This window comes from Pezoporus flaviventris, unplaced genomic scaffold (assembly GCF_033815535.1).
Source record: "Pezoporus flaviventris isolate CSIRO_AGI_PZ_B2104156 unplaced genomic scaffold, CSIRO_AGI_Pfla_v1 ptg000054l, whole genome shotgun sequence".
Classification (NCBI taxonomy): domain Eukaryota; kingdom Metazoa; phylum Chordata; class Aves; order Psittaciformes; family Psittacidae; genus Pezoporus; species Pezoporus flaviventris.
In genome coordinates this window covers 6,939,313-6,962,019 of record NW_026892602.1, presented here as the reverse complement: position 1 = coordinate 6,962,019, position 22,707 = coordinate 6,939,313, and the positions used below count along the sequence as shown (strand labels likewise).

Sequence of the window (22,707 nt, the reverse complement as noted above, 5' to 3'; positions counted from 1 at the left end):
ATAGACTTAGAGAACACACACGCACTTTCTGTAAAACCAATGGGTTACCTGCTGCCAATAGGCACTTTCTTGTCCTCAGCAAACTTGCAAATGTACCTGTGTAATATGCCTATGTGAAAAAAACTGTTCAGTTCTCTAACAGTCTGTCTAGGGATTTTAATTTACATATGAGTAGATTAGGTTTTCATCGTAACTTTTTTCAGTGAAGAAGAGCGTTCCCAAATATCACAGTATTTCGACAATTTTCATATTTTTCTTTGTCATGCAAGTTAGCATTAGAAAATAGTATTTTGCAATAAATACAATAGTGTATTTCATGTTTTTAAACTGAGGTGCTTTTTCCTTTAGGTTGTCAACTCTGTTTTCCAAGATGAGGGGATCCTCTTGGTCCCAAACTGACAAATCCAGAGTAGCTTGGGTATCTAAACTGCACCGTTTGGTGCACAGGGATCACAGCAGAACTAAACCACTGTTACATATCTGTTATCACACAGACAACCACTTGAATGCACTCAGGCAATTATGATCTTCTATTGTTTTAGTATGCAGCTAGGAGATTACACATATATCTAGGATTTGGGTTTTTTGCTGTTGATAGGTCTTGGCACTTTTTAATATCACAGGTAAACCCAGGACTTTTCTGTCTAGGTAAAAATAGCTTTATCTACTTCGAATTATAAATATCTTCTCCTAGACAACAGAGAAGTTTTGTGAAAGATCAAAGAAATATTTCATCTTCCCATAATACTAAGAAATTGAAAGTTGCATTAGCAATATATATACCATATCATAAGAAAGTAGTTTATTCTAGGGACCAGGAACATTCTGGCTACATTCAGACTTAGATTTGACCTTTTCCTATGACATTTCACTTTGAGCACTTTGTGCAATTGATAAAGGAAAATCTCAGTCCAACTTTCTTGTATAAAAAAAAAAACCATCTTATTTTCTTTGCCATTAAAAAAAAAAAAGAAAACAAACCCAAGAAAACACCAAAACATCCAACCAAACCTTGTTCTATTGGGTGCAAGAAAGTTTTCTTGGTTGCTGTTTCATGTAGTGCTAGCTCTGTTGTACCCTGAAAGAGCCATACTAAGTAGACTAGTAGGGAACTAAGAACAAATGAAACTAAAATGGAAATACATGGTTTTGTTCTAAGTGCAGCTGAAATGCAACCCTGGGTGTTCCCCCATCATATGGCATAGCACTACAACAGCTTCACACCCATCTCCCAAGGAAAATTTAGACCATACTGTTATGTCTGTCATCTTTCCTGTTAACAGAGATGCAGTGTTCAAAACACAAAGCTGAAGTGGCAATATAAAATATAACATAAAAAAAATGGGGGGGGGGGGAGAGAAAAAAAGAAAAACAGAAACCAAAGAAACTTTGGCCTCACTTGGCACCATTTTACACGAACTTAGCTGTGACAACTTGCTTTAACATATAGCACCAAGTTTCTGCTATCAAAACCAATTTGTCAAGTCTGTCCTCTATCTGGGAAAAAGTGACAAGATTACAGATTTTTGATAGCTACTATTCCCAGCTAGATTTATTGTGTCATGCAAAAGTTATCAGCTACTATCAGGGGGGTGGAGCACCTCCCATAAGAAACTAGGCTGAGAAAGTTGGGGCTATTCAGCCTGGAGAAGAGAAGCTGCATGGAGACCTCATAGCAGCCTTCCAGTATCTGAAGAGGGCCTACAAGGATGCTGGGGAGGAACTCTTCATTAGGGACTGCAGTGACAGGACAAGGGGTAATGAGTTAAAACTTAAACAGGGGAAGTTTAAATTGGATATAAGGAAGAAGTTCTTTACTGTAAGGGTGGTGAGGCACTGGAATAGGTTGCCAGGGAGGTTGTGAATGCTCCATCCCTGGCAGTGCTCAAGGCTGGGTTGGACAGAGCCTTCGGTGACATGATTTAGTGTGGGGTGTCCTTGCCCATGGCAGGGAGTTGGAACAATGGAACAATATTAAGGTCCTTTCCAACCCTAACTATTCTATGATTCTACTATTCTGCTGAATACTTGACACTACTTTCTTCTTTAATTCCTTTCAAAGTGGATGTTTAGTATAGAAGCAAACAGCACATTTACTAATATTAATATAGTTTCCTAATCCACTGCTAACTGGTGACAAATTTCCATACTTCACCACATCATCCCACACATCATGATAGTAATTATGATGGTACTTATCTCTTGCTGCCCCGTAGTCATAGACAAAAGTCTATTTGGATGTAGAAACACATTAAAGGTCTTTCTTCATTGTTACTTGTTTTTTTGATATGCTGTAATAGCTGCTCCTAATACTTTGCTCTTCCATCTTTCCCTTTGCTGTTGGTGAGGGACAAGCAAGACTTTGTCTTCCATTTCTGACTTCACAATAAATGTGAAAGGGCCACATGTGAAGACAAACTTTCAACACCCTCATTTCCTTAGTATATTTAAGCTTTCTTGCATTTAACCAAAGAGTGATTTCAGAACCCAGGGAACCAGACAGAAAGCCTCTAGACTTCTGCTTTAAGGTAAAGCTCAGTATGTCAGAAGTTGAACACGGGCTCTGTAGCCCAGATTGTGTTTGTAGCCGAATTTGATTTTACTAATGTGAACACTTAGCATGAGAAAACAGTTAAAAGAAAGGTAAAACAGACTTCAGCATGTAGAGACACACATTATTTTGACTTTGCTCCTGCTCCTGAAAGGGGTCCTGTTGGTCAGCTTTCATAAATTGCTCCTTTTTTTTTCCACCTTACCTATGTGATAGATCCCAGAACAGACTTAAAGAGGTGGAGCTGACTGTTAACTGGAGTGTACTAGCTCTGCACTAGACAGCAAGCCATTTCTATGTAAACAACAGCACATTCTGTTACTAGCTTGTGGCAGCATTCAGATTTAGAACAGACAGGGCAAAGACAAACAAGTAACAGTGAAGGTACTCTGAAAAAGTACTGACGGTCACCAGAATTTCCAACTTAAAAGCTAATACACTTATCAGAACTTTTAAAGCATTACAGGTATTTTCTGTTGATTAGGGCTGCGAATTTACACTTTCTACCTGAAACCTTCCTTCTCCTAGGAAGTATAGTATCTCTCAATCTGGATAAAAGGTGTCCAAGAGAAAAAAAAAATGACTGCTACAGCTGAACCCAGGACAAAAGGCAAATTGAGTTTCTTGGTTTTCATTCTGTGGAGACTGAGATTTTATCCATATACACAAAGCTTCAGTATCAGAAGGCTGCTTCGTACAAGTTATTAATGTAATTACACAATTTTATCCATAATACTTGTTATCAATCTTGCATTTAATCTTTCTGTATACAAGTACAAGCATTTCAGAATGCAAAAGCCTTCCTGTCGATCATTACAAACCAAGGGGCGCATAACGCCACCTTGTGACAGAACGTAAGCAATACACCTAACATCCAGTGATCCCACGCAGTCATCTTCAAACTGCCATCTACAGATCATTAGGAGTATAGCCTATTTCCGAAATCCACGAAGCAGGCTTAAGGAAAGCACGTTCACATATACATTATGTAAAAGTCTTCACATCTGAAAGTAATAAGAAGGTCTGTTTTATTTCTATGGCAAAATATTACCAAGTTCATAAGTGAAGGAGGTACTAAGGAGCATTTGTTTTCTAAGAATATCTATACTCTAGATACAAACACCAACAATGATATCTGACAGGTGCATGACTTATGTTAAAGTCTGTTATGAGTGTACCTGGAAAATATATCTAAGGCTGTAAGAGTCACTTTTAAAGCTCTGGCATGGCTTTACCCTTTTGAGGAAAGGGTTTCTTAAAAAATGCTAACACACTATTTAAAGTGGCAACAGTTCTTTAGAACTGCTGCTGCTTTAATAAGCAATTCATGTGAAGCAGATTTGTTTTTTTTTTTTTCCTAGAAAATATGCCTACAAATTTTTAATAGCAGCAGGTTTTAATTTATCAAAAACTGCTATCTATTAGCAACAGAACATACACAAATAGCTCTGTTTATACAAATAAAATTAGGTTTTGAATATTCACAAAGTAACATTAACTGAGCAACATTTTTCTACACATCGATATTCAAAGTTAGTCAAATGATTTGGATATAAACCCCTGTATACTATTCAGTCAAGCACCATAGCAGACAGTGCATTAAGATCTCTCATGAATGGATGATCAGTTAGTATTTGATCAATCTTCTGTCTTTGCTCATGATCAGGAAAAATTTTTATCAGGGCTTCTCTTAGGCGTGCTGTTTCTGAGTCAGATCTCTGTGGTGGAATGGCTAAGCAGGCCTCTGTGTTTGTTTCCAGTGGAAGCAGTGCTGATGCATGATCACCATGTACTCTGTTTTTAGGTTGTTGACTGCTACTGGTTGGTCTGGGGACAGGTGTGAAGAAAGGTATCTCAGAAGAATATTGTCTACTGCTCTGGAAAACCCTTGGTGCTGACTGGAAATCTCTATGGAACAAAACAAAAATTCTGATTAAGTAGATGTTAGCTGTCTCCGTAAAAACACAGAAAAGAAAAATGAGTATAACCCCTCTACTTCAGTGCGGCTCAGCTAGTTATGGATTGGAATCAAGTAATAAGTATTTTTTCAAAGTGAAACAAAACAGTAGGTATAACAGTTTTCAATTTGAATCTGGCATGACTAAATAACATTAACATTATCTCAGTCTAGTTACAATAAATTGCAAGTACTTGACAGAAAACAGCAACAGTCAAAGCTTATTTTATGGAAGAACCAACACCAGTGTTATTGAACCAAATGGATAAAAAGACACATTGAACACACACGATTCAGAGCATGTGAAAATACTGACAGAGCAAAGAGACTTCCAGATGCCCTGTAAGACTATTCCTCATCTACTTTTACTCGTGACTGAGCTGTGCTCACTTTTAGACCAAGGTGTTGTTTCCCCTGGAATGATATCCTAAATGGGGCAATGAGGTTTTTCAGCAGTGTCAAGATCTGAATATTTTTCCTTAATTATTGAAATTTCATGTCAGACTTTGAAAAGCTGTTGCTACTCTGCTAGCACTACAGAATTTAGGTCCAAGTCTACTTCAGTTGCCACCAGGTAATGAAGAAAACAAAGAAACAAACTCATGTTACAGTCTAGTTTCCTACCAGCAAGAGAAACAGTATCTAAATTAGAGACCTCTATCTTAAAAGCATTTAGATTAGGACATCTCTCATTACTCAATATGGCAAGGCTCTTTTAATTGCTGAAGATCTTTCTAGTTTCTGCTCTTACTCCTGGTGCCATTTATGCTTTCTGCATTATTTAATTCAAGTAGAAAAGTCTCAGGTAAGGAACAAAATTAACTCTTTACACTGGCATCTTTCCTCTGTCAAAACCATCAATATAAAAAAACCCCACCACTCCAAAATCAAAGCCTACTTCCAGTTCCAAGTTTACTGATAGGAACCTAAGCTCTTCTACAGTCTTCTCAGAAGAGTCTCCTTCCATTTCTACAGTCAGCACTGTACTGCTTTCACATTTTTCAGACACAGCATTGTGTTTTAGGCAGCTAAAACACAATGTTCCACACGACATCTTCTAAGGACTTTATATTATAGCCCTTCTATTCCAACAAAATATATTATATTTACATATTATTTGTAATTATGCATAATGTACTGTCCTGGGTTCAGCCGTAGCAGTCATTTTTCTCCTTCTTAGTAGCTGCTGCAGTGCTGCGTTTTGACTTTCGGCCTGATGTTTTGGTTTGGCCAAGGACTTTGTGAGCCTCATGCTCTGCCAGGGAGGAGGGGAAGCCAGGAGGAAGCAGAGACAGGACACCCGACTAAAACTGACCAAAGAGGTATTCCATACCACAGCACGTCATGCCCAGGATGTAACTGGGGGTTAGCCAGAAGGGCTGGGATTGCAGGGTTGGAGGAGGTATGGGTCAGAGCTCGGTCGGGCTGGGGGGGGCGAGTTATCGGTTGGCTGGTGGTGAGGTGCTGTATTCTCTTCCCTTGTTATTTCCTTTATCATTGTTATTATCGGTGGTAGCAGCGGTGATCTCTGTTATACCTTAGTTAGTAAACTGTCCTTATCTCAACCCGTGGCAGTTGCATTCTTTTTGACTCTCCGTCCCTCTGGGAGTAGGGGGAGGGCAAGAAGGGGGGGAGTGAGTGAACGAGCTGTCTGGCTAGGGTTTAAACCACGACATGTACTTACATATGTACTTACAATAAGTGTTATATTATTTTCTTAGCATTTCCTACTGGAGTTCTAGAACTACACTAGATTTTTCATGACAACATTAAACACAGTTATTTTCAGATCAACCTGTGAACTTCTGGTATATACTTCTCACTTTCCTCAGTTGTTTCCATTAGCTGAGATAAAGATTTACACATACAATTAGTTAAGTATAACTTGTCTTTTTTATTACTGATTTTTAATTACCTCAGTTGTTTCTAAAAGATCTCTGAATACTCCTCACTACCATTAGCATTTATATTCTTAAAGTGGTGAAAGAAAAGCAAAGAGCAGCTCATTTTCTCACACAAAAGAGCAAAGCCATTCCCACATCTTGATGGCTAATATAAAGCAAATTCATACTTGGAATATATGAATATTTTAAAAGTATAATAATCTTACAGGAACTATATATTTATTAATATTTAAAAATATTATTTAAAAAGCATTTAATAACAATGCCCCTCAAAAATTGTTTTATTAACAGCACAATTTCATGTCTCAAGTGAGAAGAGAAATGCCTCTCTCATGACTGAGTGTAGAGTTTCTATTGTACCACCTATTGTCCCACTATGAATAAGTGATAAACCAAGGTGTTTTAAATAACATCACCATAAGTAACAGGATACAAGGCTACCACCATACCCAAACCACTCCAGCTTTGTGCTATGTTAACATAGTTTGGACCACCTTTGAATGAAAGCCATCACAATTGAATCTCAGAGGAAGTTATTGTTTTACTTATCTTAGCTCTGAGAGAGATCTTGATTAGATGCAAATGTCACCAGCAGTTTCTGAACAGGCTTAAGAAACAGAAAAGTCATGGTTTTGTTAAAGCTACTACAACCTACAGTATTCTTGCCTAATTTCACTATATATTTACTAATACAGATCTGAAGAGGTGTTCAAGTGACTCAGGAAAACAGTTTATTCCAAATGTGAAATCATAACTGTATCAAAGAAAAGTAAAAGTAGTGCTTATACCTAGAAAAGTCTTCATTTTGAAGGAAGTCATCTAATCTAGGTCCATTTCTTCCCAAAGGATCATCAGGAACCATAAATATGTCACCAGCAAAAGTGTACTGGAGCAGCCTGCAAGAGATTTCTTTCAATGTTATTTAATAACAATGTATTACATCTTTATTACCTTCACCTTTGTAGCACAGGATAAGTTGCCTTATAGCAGATACACTATACCATATCAGGAGTCACTGAAGTTAACTAGTAATCCATTTTAGATACAACCAGTATTTACTGTAAATTTAATTGGAGCTTGGGAGCTTTTGTGATCTGTTCCCATGGCACTGCAAAAAACTAAGCTTTGCTTTTTTTTTTTTTTTTTTTTTCCCCTTGACAGCAAGAGTTGAATGACTGCAACTTTTTATCACAAAACCAGAATGGAATTTTCTTGGCAATTAGAGAAACTCTTCTGGTTGTTCAAACTTGCCTTACTTGTAAGGGCTTTCAACCATGTAGCTAAAAAGCATATGTTATTTGAAAGCCACAAAACTAGCAAACACAGCATTAGCTGTTTACAGATAAGACACAAGGAAGCTCTTTTTCTAGAATCATCTTGGGAACTCTGCATTGAAGAAAACCAGTTCAACTAAAATTTGTTTTCAAGGAGAAAATTTGGTATAGTGGAATTTTCCCAGAAGTAAAACTAATAGGAGATGTTAACACAAGCTCTTAAAAAAAAAAAAAAAAAAAAAAAAAAAATCACAGACCCAGAATGATATGCTAACAATTATTGCTAAAGTTCTGTAGAACAAAGCCTGACTTGGGCAGAACTCACTCGATAAATCGTGCAAATATCTACGTGATTAGTCAACATGAATTCCACATTCTCCCAGCTATACTGTGAGAACCCAAGGCAGGTTTTATTTATTTCATTTGACCTATACACATCCCACTCACTGCAGCAGATGTATCCTCAGAAAATGTCATGGAGACTGAGGGATTAGTGGGCAACAGAAGGTCCTACCTTAATAATAATAAAATGACCTTATTTAACTGGAGGAGGAAAAAGCAAAACAACCAAGTGAACAAAAAAAAGAAACACTTGAACAGGAGAAACTAATTGACAGAGAATCCACAAGCTCAAGCAGGGATAATGTGATAGCTGATTGAATTCATCTAAACCAAAAGGACACTCAACAATTGTAGAGAAATGGCTACAGGAATATTGCAAGTGTTCATTATTTTCTTTAGCTATGCCAATTTGTTGTACTACAGTAATGAATGATTGATTCTAAGACCTTAAAAGTGGTGCTATACGTGAGCATCAGATATTATGTCTCCTTCAAGAAATGATATTTAAAACAAGAAAGCCTACGAGAACAGACTGCAAAGCATCTACTCTAACAGGATTTAACACTGAATTTCAGAATTGACATATCTTAGCTTCTAAACCAAGCTCCTATTTATGTGAGCAATTAACAGATACACATTAGAGAATATATAACAGGGATATTAGACTACTCAACACATGATTATAAGGCCATGAATCAAAGTGGTGAAGCACAGACAGTACTTTTTTGGGATGTACCAGAATTTCATGACAGACTTAAAATAAAAATCCCATATGAAGGTAGAGTATCCACACCTGTAAGGACAGACATCCTTTTATGCTTTCATAGAAACGGAGTAATTACCTTCTTTGAATAATTTCTCTCCAGGCAATTGATTCTGTCACAAATTCTCTGAAGTTATCATTAGTCACAATAACACCTCCAGTTTTATCAGCAAGGTGTAATAAAAACCTGTAAGATTTATTTCAAAGACAGTTAAGAAAATCTGCTTTGCTGAAAACTGTCTACAGATTTCGAAAACTAAACATTTTATCATCCAAGAGGGATTGCCTTGCATGAAAACAAGCACTCTGATTACCAGAAAATGATGCTGCTCTGACCCATCATATAACTATAAGCATTTTAGGTGGCATGCATTTATTTAGTGCAGCAGAGTCTTCATGGGAGGCTTTTTTTTCTCACTAAAAAAGAAAAAAAACAACCCCAAAAAACAACCACAAGCAAAACTCCCTCAAATCCATCAGATTCTAAATATTTGTAGAGATAAACGGTTTGCTTTACAAAAGAGTACAGTATTTCTTACACATTCCAACATAAACTTGTTTCCATATACTATTTTGGTTAACATTGATATCCATTTTCTGCATGTCAGTTGTTTGCTCTGTCAACACTTGTTAACAAAGAGTGTGATTACTATTTTGTTGTTAAATTGTGACAAAAGGAAACTACAGATTTATTGAGGTTTTTTTTTTTTTTACCCATCTGAAAACAAGCTTTTTGCCATTGAAACTATTTTAGCAAAGAGATGGTGTCCTTTAAAGAAAAGTGTACACTTTTGTGCAAATATGTTAGCACAGCACTCATTTCTACTGCACCTAAATAGCATTTTTATATGAAATGCTGGGTGCATATAAACCATGAGTGTGGAAACAACTCCAGTTTGGCTGCCTTGTACTTTTTTTTTTTTTTTTGCTATAACATTATTATTTAAGAGATCACAGTTACCATATTTTAACGAGGATGATATATAGAGTGCACTTATCTTTTTTCATATTAAGTTTTGCAATAAGGTGCATGACTGCACAATCTAACAAAACTAGCCATGCCCATGATACAAAACCATTACAATTTTATAGCCAGAAAAATAACGTATGAATGATTATTTGTAGGAATAAACTTAAGCAGCATGTGCTTTCAGCCATACCTGAAGACTGGGAAAATCTGGCAAGAAGAAGCCCCAGAATCTTACTGTACTGAAAGATGATCCCCACATTTTGAAGCTGAACTTAGGTGCTCAAGTTAACTTGGAAATTTAGTAGCCTACACATTGTTACAAATATAGTGCTCAAGTACACACCAGTATCTCTATGCCACAATGGCATCAAGAAAGAAAATGGAACAAAACGGCCCCTTATCAGTAGCTCACTTATGCTAGTGTGCTCCAAACATAAAAGTCAATTCCAACAGACTGATAAGGAATGCAGAAGAACATTACTATAAGACTTAATTTCTTATGCAATGCAAATGGCGAGGTTTGAAATGGATCTTTGGGTCTTTGTTTTGTTTTTTTTTAATGGTTAAAATTGCCACGAAAATGTGCCATTTTCCACTAATTTCTGTGTACATTATTTATCTCTGTGTACATATATATATTTATTTTCTGTGTACATATATTTAAATACATGGATGTTTCATTGGACAGTAAAATAACATAAATGTAGATGTTAGTCTTAAGTTGGAAGCATAGCTCTCTGTCTAGATAGGTTGAAGAATTAACTAATACAACCACTCATGAAGTATGAAGTTTTTATACCCGTTAGACAGATGTTTAAAAAGACTGTATATATTCTATACCTGTCATCATGAGCAGCAATTCTTGCTCCTAAAACGACCCTTGCAGGGGTTAAAGATAATATTCCAACATCCTGGAGCTCTGTTAAGAAATCCTGCTCTGTTAAAACATGAAAAAACTTTTCTTAAAAACAAGAGTCTTCTTTGAGGCTATTTATTCAACAATTTGTGTGAGGTGGGTAAGAGAAGATAGGTTATTTTTGTATCTGTTAACAGAAATAACATTCATAAATGAACATTGCTACTATTACGAAAATCATCAAATCATAGAATAGTTAGGGTTGGGAAGGACCATAAGATCATCTAGTACCAAGACCCCTGTCATGGGCAGGGACACCTCACACTAAACCATGTCACCCAAGGCCTCGTCCAGCCTGGTCTTGAACACTGCCAGGGATGGAGCATTCACAACTTCCCTGGGCAACCCATTCCAGTGCCTCACCATCCTAACAATAAAGAACTGCCTCCTTATATCCAATCTAAACTTCCCTTGTTTAAGTTTGAACCCATTACCCCTTGTCCTATCACTACAGTCTCTAATGAAGAGTCCCTCCCCAGCATCCCTATAGCCTGCCTTCAGATACTGGAAGGCTGCTATAAGGTCTCCACGCAACCTTCTCTTCTCTAGCCCCAACTTTCTCAGCCTATCTTCATACAGGAGGTGCTTCAGTCCCCTGATCATCCTCGTGGCCCTCCTCTGGACTTGTTCCAAGAGTTCCATGTCCTTTTTATGTTGAGGACACCAGATCTGCGCACAATACTCTAAGTGAGGTCTCGCAAGAGCAGAGTAGAGGGGCAGTAAAACTGGGAGGAAGAGGCTGAAACTAGAAACTAAAGAGTATTCAAGACCCAAAACAAACAAAAAGGCCTTCACTGACTGCACATCAGTTATCCTAAACAGCATTTCAGAGAGTGTCTCATACTGTATATAGAAACCCAACTACTGATGCTGAGCAGCCAGACTGACATGCTGTGGTATGGAATACCCCTTTGGTTAGTTTGGGTAAGGTGTCTCTGCTTCCTCTCTGCTCTCTTTGGGTAAGGTGTCTCTGCTTCCTCTCCTCCCTAGCTAAGCACGAGACTGAAAAGGTACTTGGTCAACGTAAGCGTTACTTAGCCACAACTAAAAACATTGGTGTTATCAGTGTTGTTCCCAGGCTGAAAGTCAAAAACACAGCACTGCACCAGCTACTAGGAAGGAGAAAAATGACTGCTACTGCTGAACCCAGGACAGTAATTTAATAAAGAAAACATTAGGAAACTATTTCCCTCACCTGTAATGTTAGGATCACGTCTTGTTCTCCATTGCGGAACAAACACAGTAATATTTCTGTGGCCACGTTTCCAAAAGTAGTCAACAGCTATTGCGATTCCTCGACAGGAGAAGAATTTCCTTAGCCCATGACTGGGGGTGAGAGAAAGAGAAGAGATATGAAATTCACTAGTTTTACTACCATAAACACAAAGAGAAAGGAACTAAACCTTGCCAAGTGAAGCTGCCAGTTACACATGCGGCCTTGCCGGACAAAAAAAAACCAAAAAAACCCAAAAAACCGAGTAGATTGATGCTACAGATGAAGAATCTTATAAATGGAAAGAGATTTTCAGCAAAAGAAGAGAACAGAAACATCACAATTCCTCAGTCCAGTCTCAGTTTCACAGTCACAACAATATTTGACTAGGCAGCAGTCGGTTTATCTTTAAAAAAAATCATCTAGGAATTTCAAGGTATTAGCTGGTAGTGAAACTAGAAGCATACATCCATTCAGAGCAGCCCTGCAGGGAAGGACTTGGGGATGTTGGTCGATGAGAAAATGAATATGAGCCAGCTTCAGTGTGTGCTTGCAGCCCAGAAAGCCAACCGTATCCTGGGCTGCATCAAAAGGAGCATGACCAGCAGGTCAAAGGAGGGGATCCTGTCCATCTACTCTCTCTTGTGAGACTTCGCTTAGAGTATTGTGTGCAGTTTTGGTGTCCTCAGCATAAAAAGAACATGGAACTCTTGGAACAAGTCCAGAGGAGGGCCACAAGGATGACTGGGGGACTGAAGCACCTCCCGTATGAAGACGGGCTGAAGAAGTTGGAGCTGTTCAGCCTGGAGAAGAGAAGGCTGCATGGAGACCTCATAGCAGCCTTCCAGTACCTGAAGGGGGCCTACAAGGATGCTGGGGAGAGACTCTTCATTAGGGACTGCAGTGATAGGACAAGGGGTAATGGGTTCAAACTTAAACAAGGGAAGTTTAGATTGGATATAAGGAGGCAGTTCTTTATTGTTAGGATGGTGAGGCACTGGAATGGGTTGCCCAGGGAAGTTGTGAATGCTCCATCCCTGACAGTGTTCAAGACCAGGTTGGACGAGGCCTTGGGTGATATGGTTTAGTGTGAGGTGTCCCTGCCCATGGCAGGGGCTTGGTACTAGATGATCTTCAGGTCCTTTCCAACCCTAACTATTCTATGATTCTATGATTTTCCTCCCCATTAACACAACTGTGTGTACATGCATGTATGGATCTGTGTTTACATAGTTACTTCTGGGAAACTGTACCAGCTGTCAACTGTCTGAAACATTAAATTCGTTCTAGATCTGGCTTCAACACTGTTTTGTTATAGTACGCAACACTACACTTCCTCCCCCCCCCGCCCCCCATGGAGAAGTTTATTTTGTTCTCCTAAACAAGATTTAAGCCTGTTCTTTAGGAAGCATCTTTAATCTAACAGCACAAAGTAGATGACATATGATACATGTATCTTAAACAGTCATACAGGTTTGGCTCAGCCAAAGAGCATCTGACAGAATTCATGGGATCATTGGCAGTAGAAATTATCCTATTCAAGAGTTAGTTCCAGCTAAATAGGAAGTTAATACAGCCAATACAAAGCTTTTCAGGACTTCCAAACTCCAAGATTAAAGTCTGTATTTTAAAATAGTTAAATGTTTAGGAAACAGTCTAATCTTTTCCCACTTTGTCTGGGGATACAGGTGACCTCTCAGAATTACTATTTTGCTTAAAGTACTCTATTTTGTTCTGGCAGCATGGTTTCAAAATGAAAACTAATACAGGTTTATGCATGTTCAGTAGTGGAACCCAGAATGCACTGAAGAAATCTTATATAGCAAGTTCTCACAGTAAGTTTACTCATTAGTATTGACAAGTGGAGCAGACAGTCTGTTTAAAAATTACCACTTCCTCATTAAGAAGTACGGTACTTGTCATTGCTCACTCTCATATTCCAAAGCTACAGAAAAGCCCCATAGCAAGCACTGAATAGACCTTTTGACCTGAGTGTTTGCCAAAATTACTTAGCATAAAAAGAACAAATCCACATCTCTTCCTGACTAAAGAAGAACAATTCAAGGACAGTTTTGATGAGATAAATGTCAAATGAACCAAGTAATGCACAAATGTTTCAAATTAACCGAGTTTTGATATTCCAGTTAGTCATAACTTGAAAAAAAGATAAAATTGTAACTTGCAACACTTTCCAAAGTTGTCTGCAGTAGAAGCATGAAAAGAGAAAAAGGAATTAGAAGGCATTTACAATAATGGAAAATCCTTGCATCATGGTCGATGCAGTGATCTTTTCAAAGTAAATGATCTTTTTAGTATTAACTGTACCCACTTTATAGAGTTTGTTTGCATGGTGCTTTGTCAGCCAATCTGTTACAATTATACAACAGCTCTACTCTCTTTTGCATACATTCTTTCAGGTGATGAATAGGCAATGAGGCGTGTGCACACATACACAGGGTTCCCTATTCTGCAAGTTTTAAGGGGGATGGAATATTTTTGTTGCATGCCTACATTTGTAAAAAGTAAACAGGACCTAAGCACTAATGTGTAATGTTGTTAAAGGAAAAATACATTACTACTATAAGAATCTCCACTTCAAAATTACAAGATGCTAAGAGCAGAAGTAAAAAAACAGAACACTTACACTGATGGTAACTCAACTTCTTTGTTAGATGCATGAAAAGCAAATTAAGTTTGATGCACAAAATTGCTTGCAACAGAGCAGAGCTCACTGAAATTAAATTCCTACTGAAATGTCCATGGAGCTCAAGCACTAATAGTTCAAATCAGGTTGCTTTGAAGTGGCACAAATCAGGCTTCAAATTTGACCATTGCCTAGTAAGCAAGGCTGTAGAATTAATTTACTTTTCATTTGGAAACATATTGTTATCAAATAGGATCTTGCCTACCTCCAAAGCATATCTAGTTTTAATTTTCTTTGTCCATTCTGTTTTTTCAGATTACTTTAGTATTTGCGTTTAATAAATCTGAGCTACTTGTTTTTTATAAATTTGCAATTTTTTGTTAGAACAGGAAAGCTAAGCCTAAAAGGCTTTACAGAAAATATTTTCCAGTGTATTGCAATTACCAACCAATTTTTAAGTCAAAATCAAGGATCTATTTTAACCAGTTATTGTATTTGTTCATCTCCAGACTACGTATTCTTTTTTAAGTCAAAAGTAAATTCTACAAGAATTGTTTCATATTAGAATACCCTGCAATGGCACTGGTGTAGCTGGTTTTGTGCACTGAAGTGGACTGGCTAAAAGAACTCTGGATTTCCATCTATTCACAGTACCTCAACAAGGAATAACTCCAAATAAGTCAGTTATAAAAACTGACACTATCACAAAAAGAGAGTAAAAACTATCAAAATTGCTATGTGCTGGAAATTAAAATGGCTACAGCATGCTCATGTAATTTTTCATTATCAAGCCTTACTGTAACTTACCATTGCAGCCATTCCCAGTAGCTGAAAACCTTGCTGTGAACATGGGCTTTTGGTCACCTAAAAGTTAGCTAGCAAAAGGTTTACATATGCCACAGCAACCTTAGTTTCTGTTTCATTTGAAAGCTCATTGAAATTTTAATAGAGATAGCTGAAGAGAACAATACTTACGTGATTGCAACATTGCTTCCATCAATAATGATGTGTTTTAAATATGGTTTCCCAGGTTCATTTTTCAATTCCAGTCTGTATGGCTTTTTCAGAGAATCCAAAAATCTCTGAACTCCAGTAACAGAAGGATCAGGATGATGTCTTTGTGGTCCCACTGTCTTTTTATCAGTATTTGAGGGCTGCATTTGTGAAGACAATACCTGGTTTGAGACAGGATTTTCTGAGTTTGAGGTTTGGGAACGGCGTTGGTTAGGAGATCTCCCTTGAGAAGAGCTGCAGTGTCCTAACTGGTCCTCAGAACCAGGATGACTATTATGTACAGTTGAGGGCCCTGCAGTGCTTTGCTGAACTGCAGTTTTAGTCTTAGTCAAGGTACACTGCACATCTGAGCTCCCTCTGGCTACAAAATCAACATCTTTTAGAGCTCCAGCTTGTATAGTCCCAAAAGTTACACCACCATCAGTATCTCTATCACTTGATCTCAAACTGTAATTCTTACCCTGGCAATAAATGTCTCGTTTTTTATAGCACATAGCTGAATTTTTACTGGAAGGAGAAACAGGTTTACCTACCAACATATGCATTTCATTTTCTGCATCAGCTTGCATGCTTGGTGGATTTCTTATTTTGTGATACTCACTTTTTGTCCCCCTTGAAGTATGACTGGATTTAAGCGGACTTTTATTGCTTTTGTCTACTAGCTTTTGTGAGTTATTTGCATTACTTCCTAAAGGGGGATTGTCAGTTTTAGGCATTGGAGATGACTGTCCATGTTCTTTTTGAGATTTCGCATTTTCCTTTTCAATTTCTTCTAACAGTGTTAATGGTTCCACAGATTGCCCTAGGATACCAATGACTTTTTCTACAATATTTTGGCGATATCCCATTGTTCTGAAAAAGTTCACAAGAATTCTATATTCCATTTCCTCACTGATTTCATCACCTACTTTAATGTGATAACTGGAATCATTTGATCTCCTTTCATTGCAGCTATCTGAAAGCAGATCAATAATTGCTTCACTATCTGAATGATTACTGTGTGAAAATTTGACTTCCTGATCATTTTCTGAAGAGAACTGCTTTTTAGGAAGCCTTTCCTCATCATAAGAGGATCTTCTTTTACATGACTGCCTTTCTTTAGGCACTACTGTCTCTAAGACAGGCACATTTATGGGAACAAAACTTGTTCCAGGAGCATCAGAAAACACAACGTCCATTTGCTTTGTAAGTTCAGTTACAGGTGTTCCAGCATTGTTTCTTTCTTCCTCACCACCTGCTCTTCCATCTCTGTTTGTAGCTATTACTTTGGGGGCTTCGTTATGTAAAAGCTCTGTTGGGCTTTCAGAACCTGTCAGATCTATGATACTGCTCTGCACTTCACAGCATTCAGCTTGTGTGAGAGCTAGGAGCTCTCTTTTTAGTGAGCTGGGCAAAATCAGTAAATCCATTGTGTATTTATCTGCATGTGCTTCCACAAATTGTCTGAATTGCTTCTTAACCTCCGACTCATTGTCACTTAATAAGCTTTCATTACTCTCAAAAAGGTTCACAAACTGCTGAATATGACTCTGAGCCATAACAACAGCTTCTGCACCCCCTTTAATACCAAGCAATCCTATTTCCAGCACTGATATATCAGCACAGGTATCCTGAATAAGACTGTTGAGAAACAGGCTTTGTGCACCAACAAAGATGCAGTGCATGTCCTTTGGGTAGTACTCTTTTTCTTCTAGTTCAGGTTCGCAGAGTCCCTTAATATACTCCTAGAAGGACGAAAAGACAGCAGAGTGAATATTTGTGACAAGCTGGTATATCAAGTTAGTTTTGGTTATGTCAGAAATGGAAAAGTACATTAGAAAATAGTCAACTTGGCACAAGAAACTTGAGAAAGTAAATACTGCCAGTAAACCAGATAATGGAAAGAAAAGATACCTGAAATGATTTTTAAATAATTTATATATAGAGAGAGAAGTCTAACTTTAATATCCTAGTGTTTATAAGTTTACTTGAAACTGACAGTAAAAGAATATTTAAGTTGAAGCTCAAACAGTTTAAAAGACAAGTCAAAAGAGATTTATTTTCCCAGCCCCATTCTTTGGTCAGAGGACATATGCATCATGAACAAATGCCTCACACTAAAGAATTCTACCTCGTCTGCAAAAGTGAGCTTCTAATAAGACTTTCTGAAGGTAAACTTCCAAAGGCTCATCAGAGCAGTAGCCATCCTACATTTTTTAGTTGTTATTATGTGTTACTTATTCTATACTTATTACTCAATCAAGGACATTGATCCTGTGGCATGGCACAACATAACTAGTAGCCACAGTAGGATCCATTAAAAATACCTTACAGGAAAGAAAAAAATAAAAAATCTTACCCCAAACAAATGACAAAAACACTGTCTGGACTGTGATAGATTCCTTAATTAACCCAATAAAATATTTGGATTTTAAAACTACAACTGCCAGACTACCTACTTACAATGGGCATATAACACGGGGGGAAGGGGAGGGGGAAATCATCACACCCCAAAAGCTCCACAGCAAGCTGAGGCTTTGAAACTCAGTATTTTGAAAAAGCAGATGATACTGACAAATGAGAAAACTCCAGGCTCCAGATGGGTTTGTGCCCCAGAAGTTCAGGTTTTTAATAGATTAAAAACCAAAGAAAAAAAACCCAAACAAAAGCCAAATCAAAAACCAAACCAAAATCAAACAAAACTCAAACAAAAATCCCACTGTTATTTCTGTCTCCTAAAAGTTACCACCAGAAAATTCACTGTGCTGCCTTATTTTAAATGTGTCAGAGTTGAGAACTCTGTCAAGACGGTGCACTGTTTATTCTTCCAGGTAGCATTATTTTTTCCCCTATCTCTTTCTGTGCTTTAAACTCTTATGCAGTAAAACTAGTTTCTAAGCTGTAGTCATTGTTTTGCAGACTCCCAAGTATACCAAATTTTATTCTCTGCCTTAGCTCTTGGATACCAAAAGTTCTCCTTTGAATGGAACTGAAAACAAATACAAGGTAATGAATAACATAAGACTACTTTGTATCATCTCTTGAGTTACATCATCTTGATTATCAGGGCAAACTACTCCAAGGCCATATTAGCACAACCTGTTTCTACAACAAAATCCATAGGATTACTTTTTGTGCTTTAGTCATCATACGACATTTTAGCAGATCAACAAGATAATATAATTAGAAAAAAAGGATATACTAAATCTGGGAACTTCCCCCACCAGGCAGCACTGAAGAATGAATACAGTTCCTGAGAGTGATGAATTACAACAAATTGCTATCACGAAACCTTTTGAAGGGAGACAATGAAGATGTGCAATTGTTGAAGATGTGCAATTGTCTGGTCAATAACCCCTCCAGGTAGGGTCTGAAAATTGCTCTACATGTAAGGGAAGTCACGTCTCCCACACCCTTCAAAGCATTTGGAGTAGAAAACATTTTTTATGTTATTAGGAAAATCAGCAATTAGAAAATGGAATTCTTGTGATATTTGTTTCAGGCTTCAATTTTCTGGAGAAAAAAAAAAAAAGAGAAAAGTTGTACTGCAGCTGCCTGGAGAAAAATGAATAGCTGTTTATGCTATCTGTAACAGTTTCTGGAGTCTCTTAAGCCCGAGTATGCAAGCAAATTGTGTTAAGAGTAAATTTCAGAATCAAATAACTCAAGACCCTAAATATTCATAGTATTTTCCTTGCATTACACAGTTGAGGAATCAAGTTTTTGAAAGCGGACTGGTCAGTCCATGAATTAAGTTACAAAACACATGCTAAGGATCCCCACTAACATGTATCTGTTCTTAAACAGATACAAAAGTCCACATATTGAGATTTGGGGTTTGAAAGCTATCTCCAGCCTTGCCAGTGCTCACACCATCCTTCTCATCATACAATTCAAACAGGCATAGTTATCAAGTCCACTATAAGTGATATTAACTTCATCGTTACTGCTAAGCCTCCCCCAAAAGGTTTGTTGTACAAGAGATTCACCAAACTAACTCTCAAACTAACTTCTAAAGTGAAGATACTTTACAGCAATTAGTGTCAGTCAGAGACTCGCAGAGTCTAGACCGCTCTCCCTTTTAACGTCTTTGGTTAAAAAGCTCTCTGCTCCAAGAAACAGACTGGTGAAGCAACTACACTTTCCTACTAGGAAAGACCAGCCGTGCTGAACTGATAGCTAGCGCATCAAGTAGGTAAAAAGTTACTAACTGCCACAAAGTTAAGTTTGAAACGCAACTGTGAAACGCGGTAACACCCAACCGAGAGTATTTACTCGACTTTGGGAAGGACAGGGATACATTTTAACCGCGTTTCAGAACGCAACTTAGCCCACTCCCGCACGTGTTTAACCCCCTTTCGCAGAGGTATTTCACAACGCGGTGGCCGTGCCACACCGAGGAACTTCCCACTTCTCAGCTGAACTGTTTCTCTCTATTCTCCAAGCTTGTGTCAACACCACCGGAGACACCCCGGCACCCGCGACACGCCTGTTTCCAGGGCAGGGCTCTGTTTCACCGTGAAGCACCGATTTCTCCCTCTCGGCCCCGTTCACAGCAGCCCGAGCAGCGCCCTTGCTGGGAGGGGCGCTATCGTATGCAAACACGGCCCCGCTCCCCGCCCGGGTGACAGAGGCCCTGCGGCTGCTGCCCGCGCCGCTTCCCACCAGTCCCCCGTACCTTGGCGGCGCGCACGGCCTTCCAGCCGCCCGCCAGCTGCACCCAGATGCGTCGGTCTCCCTGCGCCCCGAGCACGGCCAACTGCACCTCGAACAAGCACTCGATGCGGCCCCGGCTGCCCTCCAAGAGGTAGCTTTTCTCCGCAGGGACAGTGAACTCGTCCAGCCACGGCTCTGAGCCGCGGGCTACCCACTGAGCTGCCATCACCACTGCCCTCTCAGACCTAGCATAGCGCTGAGACCCCCGACACCAACACGGGGAATCCCCGGACTCCCTCAGCGTACGTCATCCGATCGCGTCAGGAAGCGGACTGAAGCCTTCTACAGCCGGGGAGCCATCTTTAGTTAGGGCGGACACAGCGCTCCGCCCTCTTGTGGGCTGCGCCAGGGTAAGACGAACCCTCCCACCCAGCCGCTCGCAGGTCGCTAGTCCCGCGGATGGGGGGGTGTGGGGGGTGTTTGCCGCCGTGGCCCAGGTGCCTCGAGAGGACGACTTGAGTTGCCCGTAGCGCCAGGCGCGATCCCCTCAGCGGCTCTTCCCATCGCCGCTGGAAAGATCCTGTCCTCTTACGCGATCCCACAGCCTACGAGGTGTGTTTTTAAGGTACTTCAGTACAGCCACGTCCGGGTATAGCTGCCTCGGATTTCGTTTTTAAAAAAATGTGCAGTTTATCCCTCGTGGTAGCAGGGCATAGAAGTGTGCCTCCATCCCCAAATCCTTAGTTCTGACAGCTTGGAAAATGAAGAGGAAACTTTTTTTCACTAAAAAACAATCAAAGAAAAGTCTTAAAATGAGACGGTAAGGACCAGATTAGTTCTTCAAAAGTAGCTCTGGGACTTCACTAGACTTCTGAATGCCTGAAGTTTGCCTGGAGTTGGCAATACAGACCAACTGTTACACAAAGGAGTCAATGTCTTAGGTTCTTTTATCTCTTCCAATCCCGTACCCAGGTAAACACCTTCCAAGTTCCCTCTAGACTACTGGATTCACACTTGTTTTGTTCATCTCTTTAGCATCACTGTGAAGTTAGTTTTTAGTAGCTGTTCTTTAAATACAGTGTCCTAAGGGAGGACAAGTATTATATGGTGGTGCAAATAAATATACATATCTTATACATACCTTGATTTAATCTACTTATATGTTACACCAGTAAAGGATTAATAAAAAAATGTAAATTATCATTTTTATAAAGGCACTTGTATCTCTGTTTAGAAACTTTTTAGCCAGATGAGTGTTTGCAGTTCATAGAATGGTTTGGGTTGGAAAGGACCTTAAGGTTATCCAGTTCCAACCCCTGCCATGGGGAGGGACATTTCACCCTAGACCATGTTGCTCAAGGCTCTGTCCAACCTGACCTTGAACACTGTCAGGGATGAGCATTTACCACTTCTTTGGGCAATCTGTTCCAGTGCTTCACAGTAAACAGCTTCTTCCTTACATCTAACATGAACTTCCCCTCGGGGATGGGTTTAAGTCTGAACCCATCGCCCCTTGTCCTATTGCTACAGCCCCTGATTGTTGTGGTTTAAACCCAGCTAGTAACTCAGAACCACAGAGCTGCTCACTCCCCTTTTCATCCACCCCTGCTACAACAGGATGAGAAGGAGAATTGAAAGAATGTAAACCCCATGGGTTGAGAAAAGAACAGTCAGATAACTAAAACAATACAAGACTACTACAACTACCACTAATAATAATAATAAGGGAAATAACAAGGGGAGAGAATATAAAGCTAAAAAGGGAAGGGGAAAAAAAAACCAACAGGCACAAGTGATACACAGTACAGTTGCTCACTACCTGCTGATCTATTCCCAGCCTGACCTGAGCAGCAATCTGGGCTTTCTAGGTGACTCCCACCAGTTTACATACTGGACATGATGTGCTGTGGTGTGGAATACCCCTTTGGCTAGTTTGGGTCAGGTGTCTTACCTTGTGCCCCTCCTCACTGGAGGAGCACTTGAGAATGAAGTCCTTGACCAGGATAAGCATTACTTGGCAACAACTAAAACTAGTGGTGTACTATCAGCATTGCTCTCAGACTAAAGTCAAAAACACAGCATTACATCAGCTACTAGGAAGGAGAAAAGTAGCTATTACAGCTGAACCTGGGACACTGATGAAAAATCCCTCTCCAGCATCCTTGTAGGCTCCCTTCAGATACTGAAAAACTGCTGTGAGGTCTCCATGCAGCCTTCCCTTCTCCAGTCTGAACAGCCCCAGCCTTCTCAGTCTGTATTTGTGTGGGAAGTGCTCCAGCCCCCTTATCTAGACAGTTACATGTTCTAAACAGGGTAGAATTTGACAGTGAGTGTCACATTCCAGAGACAGATGCTGTACTTTCCCGAGGATAATTTTTACCTAGTTTTGTCTAGTAGACGTTTACATTTTCCCTTCCGATCAAATTATTCTACAACATTCACATATAAGAATTTAACTGACTTTTGTCTAGGCAATTTCTTGAGGTGATTGGTGCCATCAGCTGTTAAAATACAGTCACTGCAG

The 22,707-nt window shown here is 39.2% G+C and overlaps 1 protein-coding gene across 1 annotated transcript; it reads right to left on the bottom strand.

Annotated features, from left to right (window-relative positions):
- Nucleotides 1–3,564: 3,564 nt before the first annotated feature.
- N4BP1 (NEDD4 binding protein 1) lies at nt 3,565–20,532 on the bottom strand. Its single transcript, XM_061469089.1, has 7 exons — nt 20,206–20,532; nt 15,510–17,272; nt 11,873–12,003; nt 10,602–10,698; nt 8,871–8,978; nt 7,201–7,308; nt 3,565–4,459 (listed from the first exon to the last, which is right to left on the bottom strand). Exons 1-7 carry the CDS (start codon nt 20,407–20,409, stop codon nt 4,123–4,125), a joined length of 2,748 nt encoding a protein of 915 aa, XP_061325073.1. The 5' UTR covers nt 20,410–20,532; the 3' UTR covers nt 3,565–4,122.
- Between the last annotated feature and the right edge of the window lie 2,175 nt (nt 20,533–22,707).